The sequence below is a fragment of the Mustela erminea genome, chromosome 17 (assembly GCF_009829155.1).
Source record: "Mustela erminea isolate mMusErm1 chromosome 17, mMusErm1.Pri, whole genome shotgun sequence".
Lineage (NCBI taxonomy): Eukaryota > Metazoa > Chordata > Mammalia > Carnivora > Mustelidae > Mustela > Mustela erminea.
In genome coordinates this window covers 1,619,912-1,641,021 of record NC_045630.1, presented here as the reverse complement: position 1 = coordinate 1,641,021, position 21,110 = coordinate 1,619,912, and the positions used below count along the sequence as shown (strand labels likewise).

Sequence of the window (21,110 nt, the reverse complement as noted above, 5' to 3'; positions counted from 1 at the left end):
CGTCTTCACGGACTGTGCCGCGTCGTGTAGCGTGAAATTCGAGGCTTCACGCGGGCGAGGTTTTTGCGGCTCGGAGGGCGTCGCGGCTTCGTCGCCGGCAGAAGCCTCGGGCGGCCGCCCCGGTCGCTGTAGGAGACGCGCACCGGCGAGCGGGCGTCGCAGCCCGAGCGCGGCCCGACGTGTCAGGGTCGCGCCTTCCAAGCCGGCCGGTGCTCGCGCCCCTGTGAGGGTGAACAACGGCGTCACTGGCGCCCGCGGGTCGGGTTTCGGTCCGCGCTGCTCCGTCCGCCGCGCCCCGCCTCGACCCCGCGGCTGGCTGGGCGCCGGGCGGGAGGTTCAGCCTGTCCCGCCGCGCGGCGCTGGTGGATGAACTCGCTCTGCGCTGCCGACCTGGTTCCTCTGGTTTCCTGCAAGCCTTGCTCGCAGCCTTTGCGGGACGCATGACTGACACCGTGCCCTGAGTCCTTCAGGAGAGTCCACCAAAGGCATGAATATCTAGAAGGAATTATAGTTCAGCCCATACACTGGAAATAGTTATTTATTCCACTGAATAATCAGATTGAATGATTAACTTTCCTGTACGTAAAACCAACTTTGTCTTGAGAGGGCGAAGGGTACCGGTCCCAAGCACTATTCGGAGAAAAGATGACATTTTAGTGAACTAGACAAGAACTTTTTAAGCCTTGGATTTAATTATTCAGGCACACATCATTTGTTTCAGGTTAAGCTTATCATGAAACTATGCATTTCCTTTTAAATTCTCTTGCTTTTCATGAGTTGGCAATTATTTGCTAATTGGCAGCTTATAAAAAGCTTAAAATCAATCTTAAGGATCATCTAGCTCAGCGGTTTTGCTTTAAGGCTCTTTGAGTTGACAAGGAATGCAACACTTCTCATAGGCAACTCAGTTCGTTTCAGGACAAAAGGTAAATTCTGTTTTAGTTTTATGTTTTTCATCTCATTATTATTTATTATTATTTATTTATTTATTTTCAAAGACTTTATTTATTTATTTGACAGATAACAAGTAGGCAGACAGGCAGGCAGAGAGAGAGGAGGAAGCAGGCTCCCCGCTGAGCAGAGAGCCCAAGGCGGGGCTAGATCCCAGACCCTGGGATCATGACCTGAGCGGAAGGCAGAGGCTTAACCCACTGAGCCTCCCATGTGCCCTTATTATTATTTTTTTAAAAGATTTTATTTATTTGAGAGACAGAGAGCATGAGTGGAGTCAGGGGCAGAGCGAGAGGCAGACTTACTGCTGAACATGGACCTTGACCTGGGTCTTGATCGCTGGATTCCAGGATCATGACCTGAGCAGAAGGCAGATGCCCAATGAATCTAACCAGGTGCCCCATTTTATGATTTTTTAAAAAAAAGATTTTATTTTTTATTTGAGAGAGAGAGAGAAGGAGAAAGCATGAGCATGGGGAGGGGGAGAGGGAGAAGTGGATTGACTCCCCGGTGAGCAGGGAGCCTGCCCCAGGGCTAGATCCCAGAACCTTGAGATCATGACCTAATCTTATGTACAGGCGCCACTGTAAATTTTGCTTTAAATTGCCAAAATTTTCCCCTGACTTTCCAGCCCTTTACACTAGTTTTACTCTTTGAAGGTATCTAAGTCCAGTCCTCCTTTCCTAGCAGCCATTTAAGCAATGTCAAGCTGAGGCACCCGGGTGGCTCAGTCCATCAAGCTTCTGCCTTTGGCTTGGGTCCTGAGCTCAGGGTCTTGGGATTGAGCCCTGCATTGTGCGCCCTGCTGGGCGGAGAGTCTGCTTCACCCACTCTTCTGTGCTCACACTCGCTCTCTCTCTTTCAAATAAATAAATAAATAAATAAATAAATAAAATCTTTAAACAAACCATGTAAAGCAGTTATAATGACTCTTGTGCTTTCTCTTCTTTAGGATAATATTCCCAGGGTTTTCAGGTATTCCTGAGAGTCAGGTTCTAAGGCACTTTACTCTTCTAGGCTCCCTTCTTCCCTTCTTTCTCTTTTATCCCCCTCCCCTGGTTTGCTGGCCTCTGATCAAGTTCCAGCTCGTCTCTTTTGTCCTTCCCTGCGGCACAGGAAACTGGATATGGTGCTTCCCGTTTTCTGTAGGTCTCACCCATAGTCTTAGCTTGGAGTTTATTCACATTTTGAGTGTCCTCATCATTCTTGTAACTCATTTGCACCTTCTGTTCACTAAAACCTATTACAGTGTTTTTCATACACGGTATTGCAAATCCTCATCCCTTTACTTAGCTAGTGCTTGTGTAGCTCCTAGAAGATGTTCTCCCACGTGCTCTCACTATTATCTGATGACCAAGAGCGGAAGGAAAAGAAGGTGTATCTCCCTTCAGTAAAATTGGCACCAGGTTAGGTAGTCCTGTCAAGGGTTTGCGAGTAGTACAGTGAAGCCAATGGCCAAAACAAAGCTTGTGGACAATTTATTAATTCAGACAAAATAGCTCTCATTTTATATCCTAAAAAAATGTGTTCTTGACTTCTGTACTTTCTGCCTCCAAAAGGGTTTTAGGCAATTTATTCTTTTTTTTTTTTTAAAGATTTTATTTTTATTTATTTGACAGAGATCACAAGTAGGCAGAGAGGCAGGCAGAGAGAGGGAGAAGCAGGCTCCCTGCTGAGCAGAGAGCCCAATGCGGGGCTCGATCCCAGGACCCTGCGGAAGGCAGAGGCTTAACCCAATTTATTGAGGCAATTTATTCTTGGTGTAGGATCAAGAGAAGGTTCCTGGGCAGAGAAACAAGTGTACAAACAGGGTCCCAGGTGTTTGAGACCCTGAAGATGTGATTCCTATTGTTCTTTCGAGATTGAACCCGAAATTCTAAATACATTTAAGGAGCATTGCTCTTTTTGTTTTTTTAAATAGTTGCAGATTACTACTGTATTTTTCTACCTCTGGTTGCTTTATGACAATTTTCCCTCAACCTTATCTGTCAGAACAGATAATCTGACATCAGATTGACCCCTTATCACTGCTTCCAGATTCTTCTTCAGGAGCACATCACGTTCCGGCCTCTCTGAACAATTCCATGCACTTCCATGTTTGCTGTTTCTCATTGTGTTCTCTTGGTCTGAAATAACTAATAAACTCTTATACTCATTATTCACAGCCTGTCTCAGCTTTCCTTGGTATTTCCAACTTTACACAGAGTTAATTTTTTTATTCTTCTTCCCATTGTTTCATATATATATATATATATATATATATATATATATATCCCATTTACATACATTTTTAATTGGCTTTTATCTATATTTTAAATTTGTGAGTTTTGTTTATTCTGTACCATATGGGAAACACCTCAAGAGCATAGGCCTATTTTATAATCTTTATGAGAATGTATATAGGAATGTTGTAGGTGGTTAAGAAATGTCTATCAAAATTATAATACTGGGGCGCCTGGGTGGCTCAGTGGGTTAAGCCGCTGCCTTCTGCTCAGGTCATGATCTCAGGGCCCTGGGATCGAGTCCCGCATCGGGCTCTCTGCTCAGCAGGGAGCCTGCTTCCTTCTCTCTCTCTCTGCCTGCCTCTCTGCCTACTTGTGATCTCTCTCTGTCAAATAAATAAATAAAATCTTTAAAAAAAATTATAATACATGTATAGACACACACACATATGTTGTAAACTCACCCACATATACAAACACCTGATAGTATAGACTTATTTGCTTCTTTTGTTTGGAGAGTTACACATATAACAATTCTCAGGGCTAGGAACTGACCTCAATTTATAGATAACTTTAGAATGGTTCTGTAAAAAGTGGCTGAGTTTATACACCATCTTCACAAACACTAACTTTATTTGCCACTGTTTCCAGGTAGTATTAGACATCACATTTTGGTTTTGTTGGTGAAAAATATATCTCAGAGTTGAAAACAGTTTGACTTTTATGGAAATTAACATTTACAATAGTTGAGAATCAACTTCACTTAGCTGAAAAGCTCTCAGATCACACATAATTACGCCATATAAACTACTAGAAGGATTAAAAAACTGAGGATCGGAATTGATATTCAGGTTTCCTCCCCTATTTGAAATTTTACTTCTCTTTTACAAAAGATCCACATTTGTACCTGTTTTTGCTCATTGAAAGAAATCTGAAGAGGATTTTTGCTTTCGTGAAGCAGTAATTGCTTCTTTGCTTTACGCCAGTTTAGCTTTTAAAAGATTTCATAGGAATGCTCTACTTTCAGAGAGCAGAGGAAACCTGTATTTGTTTTTATTTGAGCATAAAAAAATGTGAACAAGTGTGACTTAAAAGCTGAGTCATCTGTTTTGACCTGGGCAAGGCATGTCAGTGATTGGCAGTTGATGTGGAAAATCCTGTTCTAAGCCTCAGATAATCTTCTTACCCACCTTTTTTAGTCTCCTTGTAAATGAGAGCCCCGTTGTAAATGGGAGACAGGAGTGGGGGAGATGCTGTTTTAGGAGCAGTACATCTAGAAAATGTCTCTCTTTTAGGGTATACAGCTATATGTGTGTTCTGAACACTGCATGCTTTGTGTTTCTGTGTGTTGATTTGCTTATCCTATTAATCTCCATACTCCTTGCTCCCTGTAAAGTTGACATAACATATGCCTTATCTTTTTAAATCTTCTAGCATTATTCTTTAACAAACGGAAAATGGAAGAAAATAAAGATATGGACTCAAAAGAAAGTGGAGAATATGAAGACGACTTTGAAAAGGACCTGGAATGGTTAATTAATGAAAAAGAAAAAAGTGGTACCAGCATAATAGAGGTATATATAAATTGCCAACAGCATTCATAATAATTTCATTAAGTGCTTTGTAATTCTTGAAGAGTTTTGCATATATTATGTCATCTAAACCTCACAAAATTCCTTTGATAAAAATAGAACAAGTATCAATATTTCCTCCTTAGAGATGAGAATGTTGAGGTGTAAAGAGCTTACGTGTTGTATTTTAAGGCAAGGGCTAATTAGTAAGAGATGAGAGAATAGGGATTAAGTTAGCTCTTAATAAAGTTTAAATTATAATTTATATAATATAAAATATGATTTATTGCTCCGAAATAAAAACAAGTACAATTAATTTCTACTTTATATAACTTGGGTAAATGGGGTTATACTTTTAATATAAATGAAAAGGGGGGTTATACTTTTAATATAAATGAAAATAAAGCAAAGTCTCAAAAGATATGGTCTTTTAGCTAATATTTGAAACCTTAAGACTGAATTAGCCCTTCAGGGGAATGAATATGAAAAGGAATGTAGAATCAAAACAGCCATAGGAATACCTGTAGGAAAAAGTGGATTGCTGGATTTCCTTAGCAGAAATCTAGCAATGCTCTGCAGATTAGGAAAAAGTGGATCCACTAAAAACGATCATATAGTATTTATCAGACCTGTAGAACGGAAATCCAGGAAAATGAACCAATGCCTGTATGACAGTTCTTCTCTCTTTATATTTATTTATATCTATGTATATGCTGTGTATGTGTATCTATACATAATTTGTGTGGGCATATATGTGTGTGTGTGTGTATTCATATGTGTATATATCCTTTTGTATATATGCACGAAATCAGAGTCAATAAGTAGGAAAGTAATGAAGAAAAGATGTAAGACTCCTTTAAGAATAGGTGACTCTAGGACAGAGAGCTCAGTAATTACACCAGAAGTCAGATTGAAGAAGGTTAAAGAAAAGAATATAGAGAAAGAAAGCAGCAAGTCTTACATCACAAATTTCTCTTGGTTCCATTTTGCTTTCTTATGCAACGGGGAGGACAAATGGAATTATATTTGAAAAAGGCAACAAAGTAAAAAGTTACGATTTTTCTAGTATGGCCTTTAAATGGGAGTTTTATGCATCTTTAACAGAAAAATAATCAGAATGAGTACAGGCTGAGATGCCCGGAGTGGTAAGGTTGAACCAAAGTCTCATTACTGGAGGGGTATGAGATCCAGAGCACACAGTGGTAGAATTAGAGAAGCGATGATCATGATTCATTGTCTCCTTTCTTAATTCATTTAAAAATATTGTAGTCGCCTGCCGGTATCAGAGGCTGTTCTGGGTGCTGGGGATAAAACAGTTGGCAAAGCAGAGTGTTCTCATCAAACTTACTCATTCCAGGGGATGATTATAAGCATGTCTTCCTTTGAGGCTGGCAGGGAAAACGGATGATAGAGATAAAGACAGGGATGAGGACTGAGGGGAAATTTCACTGTAAAAAGTGGTAGTTTTATTGCAGATGGTTTTTTATTTTATTTTATTTTTTTTTGTACTTCTTTCACAGTGGGTTTTAAAAAGAAGTGAAAGCCAGAGAATAATAACGAAACAGATGCTGTCGAAATGAACCACAGAGTCAAATATGGTTTTAAAAAAAAAGCAATTTCAATGCAGAGATCTTGGTTTAATCTCACTTACTTGTTAGACACTTTTTTTGTTTGTTTTTTAAAATTTTATTTTTTTTAACATTCTTTTTTTTTTTTTTAATTAATTTCATTTAACAGAATTCATTGTTTATGCACCACACCCAGTGCTCCATGCCATACGTGCCCTCCATAACACCCACCACCTGGCTCCCCCAACCTCCCACCCCCCGCCCCTTCAAAACCCTCAGGTTGTTTTTCAGAGTCCATTGTCTCTCATGGTTCACCTCCCCTTCCGATTTCCCCCAACTCCCTTCTCCTCTCTATCTCCCCATGTCCTTCATGTTATTTGTTATGCTCCACACATAAGTGAAACCGTATGATAATTGACTCTCTCTGCTTGACTTATTTCACTCATCATAATCTCTTCCAGTCCCGTCCATGTTGCTACAAAAGTTGGGTATTCATCCTTTCTGATGGAGGCATAATACTCCATAGTGTATATGGACCACATCTTCCTTATCCATTCGTCCGTTGAAGGGCATCTTGGTTCTTTCCACAGTTTGGTGACTGTGGCCATTGCTGCTATAAACATTGGGGTACAGATGGCCCTTCTTTTCACTACATCTGTATCTTTGGGGTAAACACCCAGTAGTGCAATTGCAGGGTCATAGGGAAGTTCTATTTTTAATTTCTTAAGGAATCTCCACACTGTTCTCCAAAGTGGCTGCACCAGCTTGCATTCCCACGAACAATGTAGGAGGGTTCCCCTTTTTCCACATCCTCTCCAGCACACGTTGTTTCCTGACTTGTTAGACATTTTAATGGGCCAGGTTGATGTGCTTATCAGACATCTAGCAATGCTGTGCAGGTTAGGAAGAGGCCGCTATCAGAGAAGATGATCTTGGAGCAAGTAAAAGAGGAAGAGAATTTTAAGGAGTTGAAGAGAGCAGCAAGTAGCACTTCCCACAGACTTGTTCTAGGAGGGAGAGTTATCTGAGAGAAAGAAAAAGTATTGCCGGTAAAGCGTTTGTTTGGTCGGTGAGTCTGTTTGTATGTGGGAGAGATGTTAGGTAGGAAGCCTTTCTTTCAACACAGCAGATGGAGCACAGGGTTTGTGACACTGCAAGACTAGTCTATGTGGAATTGTTCCTTGGTCTATGTGAAATGTTGTTCTTGTGGAATTATACTTTTAAAAAAAAAATTATTGTTTTTTTATTTGAGAGGGAGAGGGAGGGAGAAAGCAATTATGCTTTTTTTTTTTTTTAAAGACTTTATTTATTTATTTGATAGAGACACAGTGAGAGAGGGAGCACAGGCAGGGGGAGTGAGAGAGGGAGAAGCAGGCCTCTTGCCAAGCAAGGAGCCTGATGTGGGGCTTGATCCCAGGACCCTGGGATCATGACCTGAGCCGAAGGCAGATGCCCAACCACTGAGCCACCCAGGTGCCCCGGAATTACGCCTTTTTAATATAAAACCAAGTTATGTGATGGTGTTTAGCATAGATTATTGGGGCCTCTGAGGATAGTTGAGGAGGGAAAATGTCATCCAGAGATAAAAATTAACCTGGAATTTGGGTATCGATCCTGCAGAAAATAGCAGCAATAATAATCTGAAAAGATTTTAAGAACCTCAAAATGATTAGAACTTGACCAAAGACTGATATTGTAATGATTCTGGAAAGAAAGATACCTTTTTGAAGAATACAAATATTATAAGGAGAAAACATAAAAAAAATTTGTCTTCTGAAAATTTAAAGGAGGAAAATTTTATAGAGGAAGAATGTTGAAATAATAATGACTTATTTGTAATTACCTTTCATTCACTAGCATGAACATTTAAAAAATATTAATATAGCATTTAGCAACATCAAATTCAGATTTAGGGTTAAATTTCTCCCAAAGTGCTGTTGTCACATGTATTTCCCTTGGGGTGCTCATAAACACGAATTAGACTATGATGAATGGAGTGTAAAATAAGCATGTGCATTTTCCCATTCATAAGATACATTGCATGAATATGAAATTAATTTCAGATTAGCTATGCATATATGAACAAAGAGTCTCAATTTTTACTCAAGAGAACTTCATATTTTTTTTAGATGGCTTGTGGGAATGAAGAGAATATTAACCAAGAATTAAAAGCCAATGAAACAGAAATAGAACACACCGAACAACATTCTGATCCTGACAAATCTTCGAAGGATGAGCTTTCACCAAGAAGAAATGACTTCATTTCTGTACCGAGTATTCAACCTTTGGATCCCATATCAGATTCAGATAGTGAAAACTCTTTCCAAGAATCCAGAGTGGAAAGCCAGAGAGACCTGGAAGAGGAAGAGGATGAGGAAGTAAGGAGATACATTATGGAGAAAATTATACAAGCCAACAAGATCCTGCAGAATCAAGAACCTGTGAATGATAGAAGAGAGCGAAAACTCAAGTTCAAAGACAAATTAGTTGATCTGGAAGTTCCTCCGCTGGAAGACACTGACACTCACAAAAATTATTTTGAAAATGAAAGTAGTATGTCAGGAAAACTGTCACAGTTATGTATTTCCAATGAATTTGGACAGGAAAATGTGCTCCTGTCACTAACAGATGGAAACGGTGAAGAAAACAAGGATAGGAAAATACTAGTAGAGAGAGATGGAAAGTTTGAACTTATGAACTTACAAGACATTGAGAGTCAGGGGTTTTTGCCCCCCATTCATGCTCATGGTACAGAAGATGAACCTCATCAGTTGTCCCCCAGATCTTCCAACTCAAGTGTCAGTGGGGCAAAGAAGGAAGAGTCTATAGCAAGGATTCATGCAGTTGCTCACTCATCAGCAGAAGAGCCACTGGCTTACATCCCTCAGCCACCGCCCAACCCCAAGACACGTCCGAGCTCTGCTGTCAGCTCAGATCGAAGTAAGGGTAATGGGAAATCTAATCACAGGACCCAGTCTGCAAATGTATCTCCAGTGACCTCAACATACTGTCTTTCCCCTCGACAGAAAGAACTGCAAAAACGGCTAGAACTGAAGAGAGAAAAGCTAAAGAGAGAGGTGAGGACATAAGGGCACGTCCTATTAAAAGCAGAATGTATCTTCATGTTTTAGAAATGCCGTAGCAATTAGAATGGCTCCTCAAACTATTGGATATATTTGCTTGCTTGTTTTGTTTTTCTCTTGTTAGATTAAGTGGTTAAATATTAAGAATGTGTCTTTATGGGATAAATACCATGATTATCTTGGTCCTTTCTTATAAGGATCATGAAGCATTGTAACAAATAACTTGTCTTAGAGGTAGGGATCTCAGGGAGGACATCATCTGATCCTTTCATTTTAAAGATGAGGCTCAGAAAAGTGACTGTTCAAAGTAATCTTGGTGTGATAAGGTGGAAATCAGATGCCAGGTAGAAAAATGAAGGCATAAATTTGTTGGGATTTAGGAGGCAACAAATCTGGATTTGTATTATAATAATTTGATTTATGTGTATATGTGTTTTCGTATATCTTCCATGCCTGTAATTCCTTGATTTCAGGGATTTTAGTTTTAGGTTAAGATTAGAGCCTAATAACCTTAACAAAGTATTTCCAAAATGCCATATAGAATCCCATATAGAACCCCAGATGATGATGATGATGGTTTTGTTCTGTTGATCAAGAAGAGGCTGGGAAGTAACCACAGCATTCTCTGGGCTCTTAGGGATTGCAATCCAGGAGACACAGCATCTGCCTCAATCAGAAGTGTGCTCTGAACAGTCAGGGAGTGCAGGCCTATAAAGGCAAAACCCACAAGGTTACACAACTTCTTTTTAAAGACTTAGGATTGGTGATGGCAGAGTTTAAGCTGACTATCTAATACACATTGGCTTTGTAGCTAACAGGTATTATATTATTTCAGTCCGAAGCACCAGGTGGTGATGGTGTTGGGGGGGCAGTTACAATGGACAAGTTGCAGTTGACAAAAGTCAAAAGTTCATGGTGGGCTGAGAATTGAAACATGAGAGCTGAAGTAGGAGACATGCATAGGCCTCACTTCCTCAGTGTTCTTTCTTTCTTTTTTAAGATTTTATTTATTTATTTGACAGACAGAGATCACAAGTAGGCAGAGAGGCAGGCAGAGAGAGAGGAGGAAGCAAGCTCCCCGAGGAGCAGAGAGCCCGATGCGGGACTCGATCCCAGGACCCTGGGATCATGACCTGAGCCAAGGCAGAGGCTTCACCCACTGAGCCACCCCTGCGCTCCTCTCTGTTCTTTCAGCTCTGTTGGGAGCGGCTCTCTTAGCAACGCTTGCTTCATTTTGAATCTTCTTTCACATTTCCCCCTTCTCATCAAGATCTCTCTGGTAAGAAAGCACCAGTGACAAATTTTTATGATCATGCAGTCCCCGTTCATGGTCCAAGCGGTTGGCAACCTGCCATTTGGCCCCATCATGTCTCCTGGAGGCCAGAGTCTCACAGTGGCTGATACACGATATGTCCGGTAAGCGTGCTCGCTGAAAGTCTTACAGCTACATTTGAGTAACGGGGAGATTTGAGGAAATAAGCTTTAGAACTTAGGTTCTCTTTTCTTTTCACTTAAAGGGTAGACCTGATGAATGGTTTTGAGTCTTTGAACGAACACCCTCTGAGTTCTGACAGACTTTGGCACAGTGGCCATGAACAGCACTGACAGTGTGGTAATAATGAATATAGAACAAATTAAAGCAATGAGAAGTAAGATAATTTGTAGCCTCAATCTTAAAATGGTCGCATTCTGGTCAGGAGTCAACTAAAGATATCCGAGAGTCTGAAATCTAACCAGAGGTTTTAGAGGATGGGATTAGAGATTCAGCAAGCTTAAAAATCTTAGCAGTTTCCAATTCTACTGATGGGAAGTTCTTACCCATGCACAGCAAGAAGTCTCAAGCAAATAAGCTAATGCTGTGGTCTTACAGGGGACAACATGAGGTAGAGTCTCCAAGGACTTCCTTTGGCTCTAACGGCTCAGGGAGTGGACTTGGCAATTCTGCTGATGGTCCAAGAAAGGTTTCTGATTGTGTCCTCACTCCGGCCAGCAACTGAAGATCCTCCCAAACTGGGCCCCTCGCTAAGGTTTATCTCTCATGGGAGACCACAGCCTTGAGAAAGTCCACAGCTATTATCTTTATGTTCAGAGGGGTTTAGGATGGGTCAGGATGGCCATTTTCTTTCAGTTCTTTTAGGGGAAAGACTTCTTTTAGCTCTATGCTTAGTTCCTGTGTGGTCTCCTTTAGTTATCGAGTTAAGGACAGAAAAAGGGGAAGTTAGATAGCCCAGGAGACACTGTCCTGCCTTTCTTCAGCTGTATAGGCAGTCAGATGCCAAGATTCTCCCTTGTAAGTGCAGACAAAAATGTGTCCTGTAGGAGTGCAAAGTGTCTCTGCTTAGGTCTGGTTATTTATGGACTCATTTTTTGGTACAGAGGGCATCGCAGGAGAAAGCAGAGGTCTGTTTTATTTGAGCAGACAGAAAGAGGATGTGTTTCAGGTATTAACTGAAAGAACCTTTTGCAAGCGTGGTGTTGCGGCTAGAAAGGCCTATTGGAGAACATTTACACTTTTTATTTGTGCTTTGGCATGTCTGCAAGAGTCAAATATAGGAGGCTTATAGCTCTTGATAAATTGTTGGACAAATAGAAATATTTTTCCCTGGTATTTTGGGTGGTTCAAGTGAAGCAAAGGGGATTTCCTTTTCTGGGAGGTAAAAACTATTTTAACTTGATAGGTGAGATCACAGGGGGCAATCTGGTGTATAGTGAAATTAGGGAGAAGGGTGAAATTATAAATGAGATGACCAAGAGTCTCCTGGTCTTCCATAGTGGGCTGAGAAAGATATTCAGCCAGAAAGGTTACCAGATAAAACATGCTATGGCTTGGGTTATTTGAATTATGGCATTTGTCTACCATTTAGTTCCTCTAATTTGGGTAATAATAAGCAGGATCAGAAAGTATTTAATGTTTTGAAAACAATTGAACAGACTCAAGTAGTCAAAATCCCTGGGTAGAAATAGGATTAACAAGAGTGCTAAAATGCCTACTACAAGAATTATTCCAAATATTTCGTGGACATTAAGCATTAGTAGGAGTCTTTGGTGAGTTTATACAAGCTCGGTCATGACTGAGGAAAGCTGTCTCTCTACTTCAGGTACCAAGTGCTTTTGTCCAGATCTTCAGTGGGATGTCCAGTCAGGTGAAGATGCCCCCTTTTTTTTTTTTTTTTTTTTTTTTAATGAGAACTGTTAATCCACAGGTCAGTGCCTTTAAATTTAACAGCACAGGGGTTAGTTAACAATACCTGATATGGCCCTTTCCAGTCAGGCTAGAGGGCATCCTTGTGAAGGTGACATTTCCAGGAAACAAATCTCCAGGTGCAAGATTATGAAATTAAAGATCTTTATCTCCTATGAGTGTGCTAGGGAAGGATTGCTCTATGAGGCTGGTATTGTTTCCAAGGACCTTGATAAGGTCTTCGCGATAGATTAGGACATTTCCTTTTGGTAGGGCAGGTTCATACGTCCCTTGGTCATCCTGAGAGTTGTTCTGGTAATGATTTCCAAGGAAGACAAGTAGTGTTTACTAAATGGAGTGGATCTTAGGTTAAATAATACCAAGGGAAGGGCTATAGACCAAAGCAGATCGAAAGATTAGTAAATTATGGGCGTCTTGGTTAAGCAAATGCCTTCAGCTCAGGTCATAATCCCAGAGTCCCAGGATTGAGTCCCGCATTGGGCTCCCAGCTCCATGGGGAGTCGGCTTCTCCCTCTGACCTTCTCCCCTCATGCTCTCTCTCTCTCAAATAAGTAAATAAAATCTTAAAAAAATGTTTTTTAAAAATAAATATTTAGCAAGTTTTGTCAATTGGATGCTTATTCCATTTGTGTTTGTCCTACAGTGCCAGAGTATTGGGGATTGGTATATGCAATGAAAGTGTTGTGATACTGACTGGCTGTGGCAGATGGCCTGTAATGTTTGTCCTGTGAAATGGCTCCCTCAGTCATTGTGAAGTTCGGAGGGTATTCCCCAGTTTGGAGTTATTTTCTCCAATAATATTTACCATAGAGCTGGGGCCGTAGCTCTATGACTAGGGAAGGCTTCTGCTCGGTGAGAAAACATACAAACCATTACAAAACATAGTTGCATTCTTGAGTTGGTAGCAGATGGACAAAATCCAACTGCTATAAATCAATGAGCCTAGATGGTAAGGGAAGATGTCCCTGTCATCAGAAGGTAAGGGTAACAGAGTAGCAGGGTTTAGAGAATGATAATATGCAATAATGACATTTGGGGAAGACAGCAAGAGGGTTTCATAGAAGGTTAATATACTGGAAGATAGATGCTGAGTATGACGAGTGTGACAGTGGAGTTTGCAATGCGAGTTGCTTATTTTTGTGACACATTTTAAAATGGTGACTGATCACATTATTATCAGGAAATACTCAGATTTCTGTGGATTTCACACAATATTTAGAACAATGCATACCTATACAGATGTTATAGGAAGAAAGTATAGTATTATTTCTTATTTGACAATGCTTTCCATGTGATTTAACATATCAAGTAAGCCTATTAGGTTCTATGGAATTTTCCAGATCAAGAAGACCTCGTTTTAGAAGTTGACTTTGGGGAGTTTATTAAAAATGTCAAAAGGTTTGGACACTTAACCCAATAGGATCACAGAGAATTATAAAACCATATTTAATAATCCATTTAACCAAAATAATCTTCAGGACAAATACAGAAGATCATACAAACTACAAAAACCTTAGCTGTTCTTCTCAGAGAAGACTCAGCTTTCCCAAGTAATCAAAGATTTGATAAAGACAAAACAGAATCTGTTTCCTAAGCAGACTACATTAGAAGTAAAGAAACTTTTTGTACAATCTGTTATGAAGAACAGGCCAACAATTTGAGAAAATTTTGTCCTTTTAACAGAGAAAACCAAAATTTTGAACTAGTGTACTTTTCATATTTCTTTCGTTTTTTAAAAAGATTTTATTTATTTATTTGGCAGACAGAAATCACAAGTAGGCATAGAGGCAGCAGAGAGAGAGGGGGAAGCAGGTTCCCCACCCAGCAGAGAGCCTGATGTGGGACTCAATCCCAGGACCCTGAGATCACGATCTGAGCCGAAGGCAGAGGCCTCAACCCACTGAGCCACCCAGGTGCCCCTCATATTTCTTTCATTTTGAAATGGAACTTTAAATAAATTGATTTTAGTCTTAGCCAGCTTGATCGCACATAAAATTCCTTTTCCAAGATTTCTTTCCTATAAACCTCTGTGCCTATTTTAGTTTGTCTGTTGCTGTTTCTCTTTCTGAAATAACTAGCTTTAGGACAAAATCACTTTCATTTCCCTCAACAAAATGCATTTCCATTTCCCATACCTTCTTTTACTAAAAACACACACCCTACTTTCCTTGCCTGCTTTTCACAGTCATTTTCTTCCTTGTTGAATTTTAGTAATTTTATTTTCATAAATACTAATTAGAATTTTTAACCCTTAGAATTCTTTTTTTTTTTAAGATTTTATTTATTTATTTGACACAGAGAGACACAGTGAGAGAGGGAACACAAGCAGGGGGAGTGGGAAAGGGAGATGCAGGCTTCCCACTGAGCAGGGAGCTGGCTGCGGGGCTTGATCCCAGGATTTTGGGATCATGACTTGAGCTGAAGGCAGACACTTAATGCTTGAGCCACCCAGGTGCCCCAACCCTTAGAATTCTTAATTCCTAGTAAAACCTAAGAAATAAACAATTGTGGACTGGAAAATTTATAAATATGTTTCATCATTTCATAATTTCTAGAAATATATTCCCCCCTCATAGTTATTTTAATTTTTTTTGGCAAAAGTTTGTTTATTAAATAGGCCTAAATATTACATATTTTGGTCTCTCTGTAAAAAATTTAAAAGCCAAAACTAAATAAACTTAGGTTTAGCAATCAATATCTCAATATGTTGTATTATTTGGAAATAATCTAAATGGGCAGCGAATATCTGTTATCTGGTTTAACATAATCTCATTTAAATTTATTTAAATTGCTTTCATTTAGCTGTTATACTTGAATTAGAACATTAAATTGCTAATCATCATCTTAAATTATTTCTTTTATTGATAGGTTTTGAAAGAATAGCCTGAGATGTTATGATTAAGTAAACCCAGGTAGAAAAAAATTGTGTATCTCCATTATATCTAATGCTCATAACTCTGAAGACATTCTTGTTTTTATTAAATTAGCAAGCTTAAACTAACATTTATTTATTTTTATTTTAAATTCTTTTACTTAATTTTTTGTTTTAAGAGGGAGAAAGAGTACACACGTGTGCAGAGGGAGGGGCATAGGGAGAGGGAGTTTGAGAGAGAATTTTAAGCAGGCTCCACACTCGGGCTTGAAATCTCATGACCCTGAGATCATGACCTGAGCCAAAATCAGGGGTTGGACCCTCGACTGACTGAGCCACCCATGTTCCCCTTTTTATAAAGCTGTTTTTTTTTTAAAGATTTATTTGAGAGAGAGAGTGAGAATGGGGGAGGGGCAGAGGGAGAGGTAGAGAGAGAATCCTCAAGCAGACCCTGCAGTGAACGCAGAGCCCACTGTGGGGGTCCGTCCCAGACCTGGAGATCATGACCTGAGCTGAAACCAAGAGCCCAATGCTTAACTGACTACACCACCCGGCGCCCTTACTAAGGCTTTTATTTGAATTCCATTTAGTTAACCTACCATATAATATTAGTTTCAGGTGTCCAATACATTGATTCAACACTTTCATGCAACAGCCTGTGCTCACAAGTGCAGTCCTTAATTCCTTCACCTGTTTAATCCACACACCCCCTGCACCCCCCACCCAGCCATCAGTTTGTTCTCTACTAAACTAGCATTTATTTATCGAGACTGTTTCAGATCATGTGAACTTGAAAAATATTTGGATTAGTGTTTTTTGTATTTCTTGGAATTTTTGGAATACTTCATTTTTGTAAGCACTTCATTGTCTTTAAAAGGTCAATTAAATGGAGCTCTTTTATAAAGTAACTTGGCAATGCTGTCAGAGGGAGAAAGTATATCACTGTAACGTGCATATGTAGATACATGTGACATATGGATAGAGAGAGACAGAAACCTTATAGTGTCATCTTAAAATTCATGCCATGATTCAGGTACAAAACTCAAAAGAATCGTTGAATCTTAATTGTGTTCCTGCAGATGGACTAGGTTAACTGCTATGATGACCAGAGTTTTTTACTGAGGATCTTTATTTGTGTGCCGTGAAGATTGTTTCAGAGCGTCCCCAGAATCCTGGCAAGAAGACTGGAATGAGGAAGGGGAGGAGGGTACAGAGGAAATGAAGATGGTGCAGAGGGAAAGGAAGATGGCTCCAAAGGCAGGACCTTGGTGCAGGATGGCTGTTGCAAAGCCCAGAGACAGAGGAGGAGGAGGAAGGGAACACAATGTGCCTGAGACAGAGGGTGGGTCTTTGTAAACTTGTTTGTTTGCTTCAGTCATTTGAGGAATGGCATTTTGTAAAGAGAAGATTTTTAGAATCTTGAATATGTTTAAAAACTCCTGGTTACCAACTGAAGTGTAGGCATCCCATTTGATTGCCTTTGTAACCCTTTTCCAGTTGTGCATGCAAGTAAACTAATTTTAGGATATCCAAAGTGCCCATTTTGGCCAATGAAATTTTAAATTATTCTGGGTAATTTGATCCAATGGGGCAAAAGTTCACAGCAAGAAGGGCCATATTCCTTAACATAAGGTTACAGCAGGGGGCTAATTATTAGAAACTCCTTCGCAGGAGGATTTCCCATAATTGAGTACTTATCAAGAACCTGAAACCCAAATATTCCAGTTGAAATGAGTGAAGATAGATCCTCCCTGCAAAAATGAGTGAGGATGGAAGCTAGCAACGGGGGACACCCAAGTAAAGGCCTGAGCCTTGACCACGTGCGGGTTCAGGACCAAGAGGATTTATGATTGTGAGTTGAAGCCACCAAGGCTACGTCAGACTGCAAGGGACTCTTGGTACCTTCCTCAAATCTATGGCAGCATCAGAGACAGAGTTCAGGCACTTTGGATCCTACCAACTATGCCAAGTAATGTTGGTCAAGAAGAGGCTGTGAGACAAACAGAGCACTTATTGAGTGTTGGGGATCGCAACCCCGGAAACAGAGCCAATGAAAATGAAAAGTGCTTTGACTTGTCAGCAGGGAGTGCAGGCTCATAAAGACTGAACGTCACGAAAATTTGTTCTGAAAGATAGTGTAAACTGGCAATTTAATACACAGTTGGCTGTTTAGCTACTAGGTAGTTATATTATCTCTATTTCAGTCCAGAGTAGAAGGAAGGAGTTTGGGATGCAATTGACAAGAATCAAAAGTTCCCTTTGTTCTGAGCATTGAACCAGGAGACCTGCTTTTCCTACTTCAGTGTCCTTTCAATTCTATTTTGAGTGACTTTCTTAGCAATGCATACTTCATTTTGAATCTTTTTTTTGTAGCTCTTAAATGAAATTCCATTTTATTAATGAAAATTCCAGGTACTAAATATGTTAGTAAATTTTCTCTAAATTACTTAAATCAGTGCCCCAATTCCCTGTTTTACTGGATAACTAATGATATTAAGCTGAACTACAAAATGACTGTAAATGCCAAACCTTAGTAGAATCACAGGTAAATAGAATTTTACAATTAGAAGAGTCCTTAAAGGTCCTTTTACAGATAAGACAACTATAGTTTAGAAGTTTAATTAACTTCACCAAAATCACTCAACCTGTTTATAGGAAAGTTGGAGTCAAAATCTGTTTTCTTGGCATCTATTAAGAAATGGTGTAGGAATTATTTAGGGATTATCAGGGAAATATCTGGCATGTAAATAAGGAATCCATATTACCAGAAAAAGGTGAAAAACAAAGTTAGTAGGAGTATGTAGGCTACAGAACACTCAGGCAGGAATCTGAAAAATGTACACTGGAAGTTAACTTACTTGGTCACTACTATTTGGACTAAAACAGGCAGATTCAGTTTACTTGCTTGAGGCATATAACAGTTCTTCAAGGGGTCTGCTAATGCAGAACTTGTGATAATTCAAACTAATATTTGAGAATGACTGAACTATATAAGGTTGCTATATACCCACATACATGTATGAGTGTATTTGCATATTTCTATAGATGTTATCTGAGTGGCTGTATATAATTTCAGTGTCTTTTCACTAATGAACTAAATAATCTTTAACTGCCAGGACTCATAAATAGTTTTATTTTTATTCTCTCTGTTGGGTGTACTCTTTTTTTTTTTTTTTTAATATTTATTTATTTATTTATTTGACAGACAGACATCACAAGTAGGCAGAGAGGCAGGCAGAGAGACAGGGGGAAGCAGGCTCCCTGCTGAATAGAGAGCCCGATGCGGGGCTCGATCCCAGGAGCCTGAGATCATGACCTGAGCCGAAGGCAGAGGCTTAACCCTCTGAGCCACCCAGGCGCCCCTGCTGGGTGTACTCTTACTCTTGGTGCTGGGATGCATTTTCTCCTATCAGGATCCTCAGAACTGAATTTCCCTTTGCTTATGTACTTGTTCAAGGCATCGTTTTTATTATTTATATACTCGCTCAAGACTGTGTGTAAATGCTAAGGCTTTTAAATATTTCTTAGTTGGTTTCAGGGGACGGCTTTCCTTGTTTATGCCCAACAAAATATTTGCTGGGTTGGGCTGCTATCCTCTACGCATTCTAAGTGCATCGTTTCATTGTTCCTGTTGGCAACTGCATTGTCTACACTTCGGCTGATAATTCTGTGTGATACGTTTAATGTTTCTCAGAAATATAATCATCATACCATACTGTCTATATTTATACAAAGTACTGTCAATGAGAAAAGAGGTTGAACTGAAATAAAGCAAATGCATTCATTTGAGTTCTCAGAAATGCCATTTGGGGAGCAATGATTTGGTGCATCTTGGAAAGCACACTAACTCAATTTGTATCCACTAGGGAACAAAAAGTCAAGAGTTTTAAAGGCAAAAAGGAATGCTTGTATACATTATTTACAAAGAATTTTGTTTGGTGTTGACAGCAGAAAACTAATCTTGGCTACACATAATCAGTTACTAAGGCTGTCACTAAAAAACAGTCTGTTACTGTAGCACATTGTAAGTACTGGTAGAATCCTTATTATGTTGGTAGTTTGGCTTTGCTCAAAAGTTGGTGATTATACCAAGTGGGGACTTGAAATAAGGCCCACATCCTAACAGCCACTGGCTCCATTTTAAAATGCCTTGACTTAAGTGAATTGATTTTATTTCACTTTTTACAGTATCCAAGGTCCTTTTTATAAAAAGAAATGTACAAATAAATGTAAAATTTAACTTTGATAAATTCACATTTTATATGTTTTTTTAGGGCTTAGGAAATAGTATATAGGTTTTTAAAATAGAAATCCTCATTTTTATTCATATATGTATATACATTTTTTAAAAAAAAGGAGATGATTGGGGCGCCTGGGTGGCTCAGTGGATTAAGCCGCTGCTTTCGGCTCAGGTCATGATCTCAGGGTCCTGGGATCGAGTCCCGCATCGGGCTCTCTGCTCAGCAGGGAGCCTGCTTCCCTCTCTCTCTCTCTCTGGCTGCCTCTCTGTCTACTTGTGATTTCTCTCTGTCAAATAAATAAATAAATCTTAAAAAAAAAAAAAAGGAGATGATCATCAGAGTATATAGGTATCTTAAAAGACATTCTATGCTGTTAATTGGGTAGAATTTTTCTATTCTTTCTTACATTTTGTTCAGTTAGAAGGCATTAGAAAGACTTGCTATGTTGTCAAAAATGTAAGGAAAGAACTCTGAATTCCATCATTTGAAGATAATTGGATTTATGTATAATTCAGTTATTTAAGTGATAAAATTTTGGTATTGAGAAGTACTTAAGAGCTCATTAATATCACTCCATTTCATAGATGAGAATCCTGAGATAGGTGGTTTGCCCAAGTTGACATAATATGATGGTAGTATGATTGTATCTCAGATTTCCTCACTTTAAATTTAGTACGATTTCCACTATGGCATGCTGCTTTGCTTCTAGTAACTATTTTATAGCTCTATATAACTGATTTATGTACCTCTCTTCAAGAAACCCCCTTTTATAACATTAGTTGAATAATTCATATAAAAATTCATTTTGTTCTGTAGTTAACTATCTAAATATTTTTCTGATAGCAAAAAAGTTATTTTGTAAATATACACCAGTTGAAAAATACCTTAAAACATTATAATTAAAAAATTCAAACACATATAAAGGTACAGTTAATCCCTATGTCCCCATCACCCAGATTTAAAAGTCATTGAGATTTTGGCATATATGCTCCATCCCCTCTGCTTCTTGGCTGATGTATTTTTAAAGTAAGCCCTAGGCAGCACATCCTTGCTCACTTCTACATTTTTATATATATTTCTAAATGATTGTAGCATTTTCTTTCATAACCACGGTGCCATTTATCACAATTAACAAATTTAACAATAACAAAAAACATTTCAAACATTTATGGAAGCATATGGTACTTCTAGAGTGTGGTGGCTTTTTTTTTTTTCCTTTTGCATGACTGCAATTGAAGACGCAATTGAAATTCCTGTAAATTAGGAAGTGAAGGTGAGATTCCAGGAGTTCCTCAACAGCATGCATGTATTGTACCTCTATGTAGTTGTAGAATTTACCCCTACAGTTTAATGTATCCGGTGCCATCTTCATTTTATTCCTAAGCAAATTAGAGTCCCCC

At 39.2% G+C, this 21,110-nt stretch overlaps 1 protein-coding gene across 9 annotated transcripts in view; it reads left to right on the top strand.

Moving 5' to 3' along the window:
* CCDC181 (coiled-coil domain containing 181) overlaps positions 1-21,110 on the top strand; it is a 54,574-nt gene that overhangs the window by 19,840 nt on the left and 13,624 nt on the right. For 7 of the 9 annotated variants that reach the window (XM_032317930.1, XM_032317931.1, XM_032317932.1 and 4 more), the window contains exons 2-3: positions 4,608-4,747; positions 8,442-9,389. In XM_032317930.1, the coding sequence (XP_032173821.1) occupies positions 4,631-4,747; positions 8,442-9,389 (1,065 nt within the window). In that variant the 5' untranslated portion in view covers positions 4,608-4,630. Of the gene's footprint in view, positions 1-2,386; positions 2,394-4,605; positions 4,748-8,441; positions 9,390-21,110 lie in introns of all 9 variants that reach the window. The other 2 variants (XM_032317928.1, XM_032317929.1) reach the window with 2 other exon arrangements.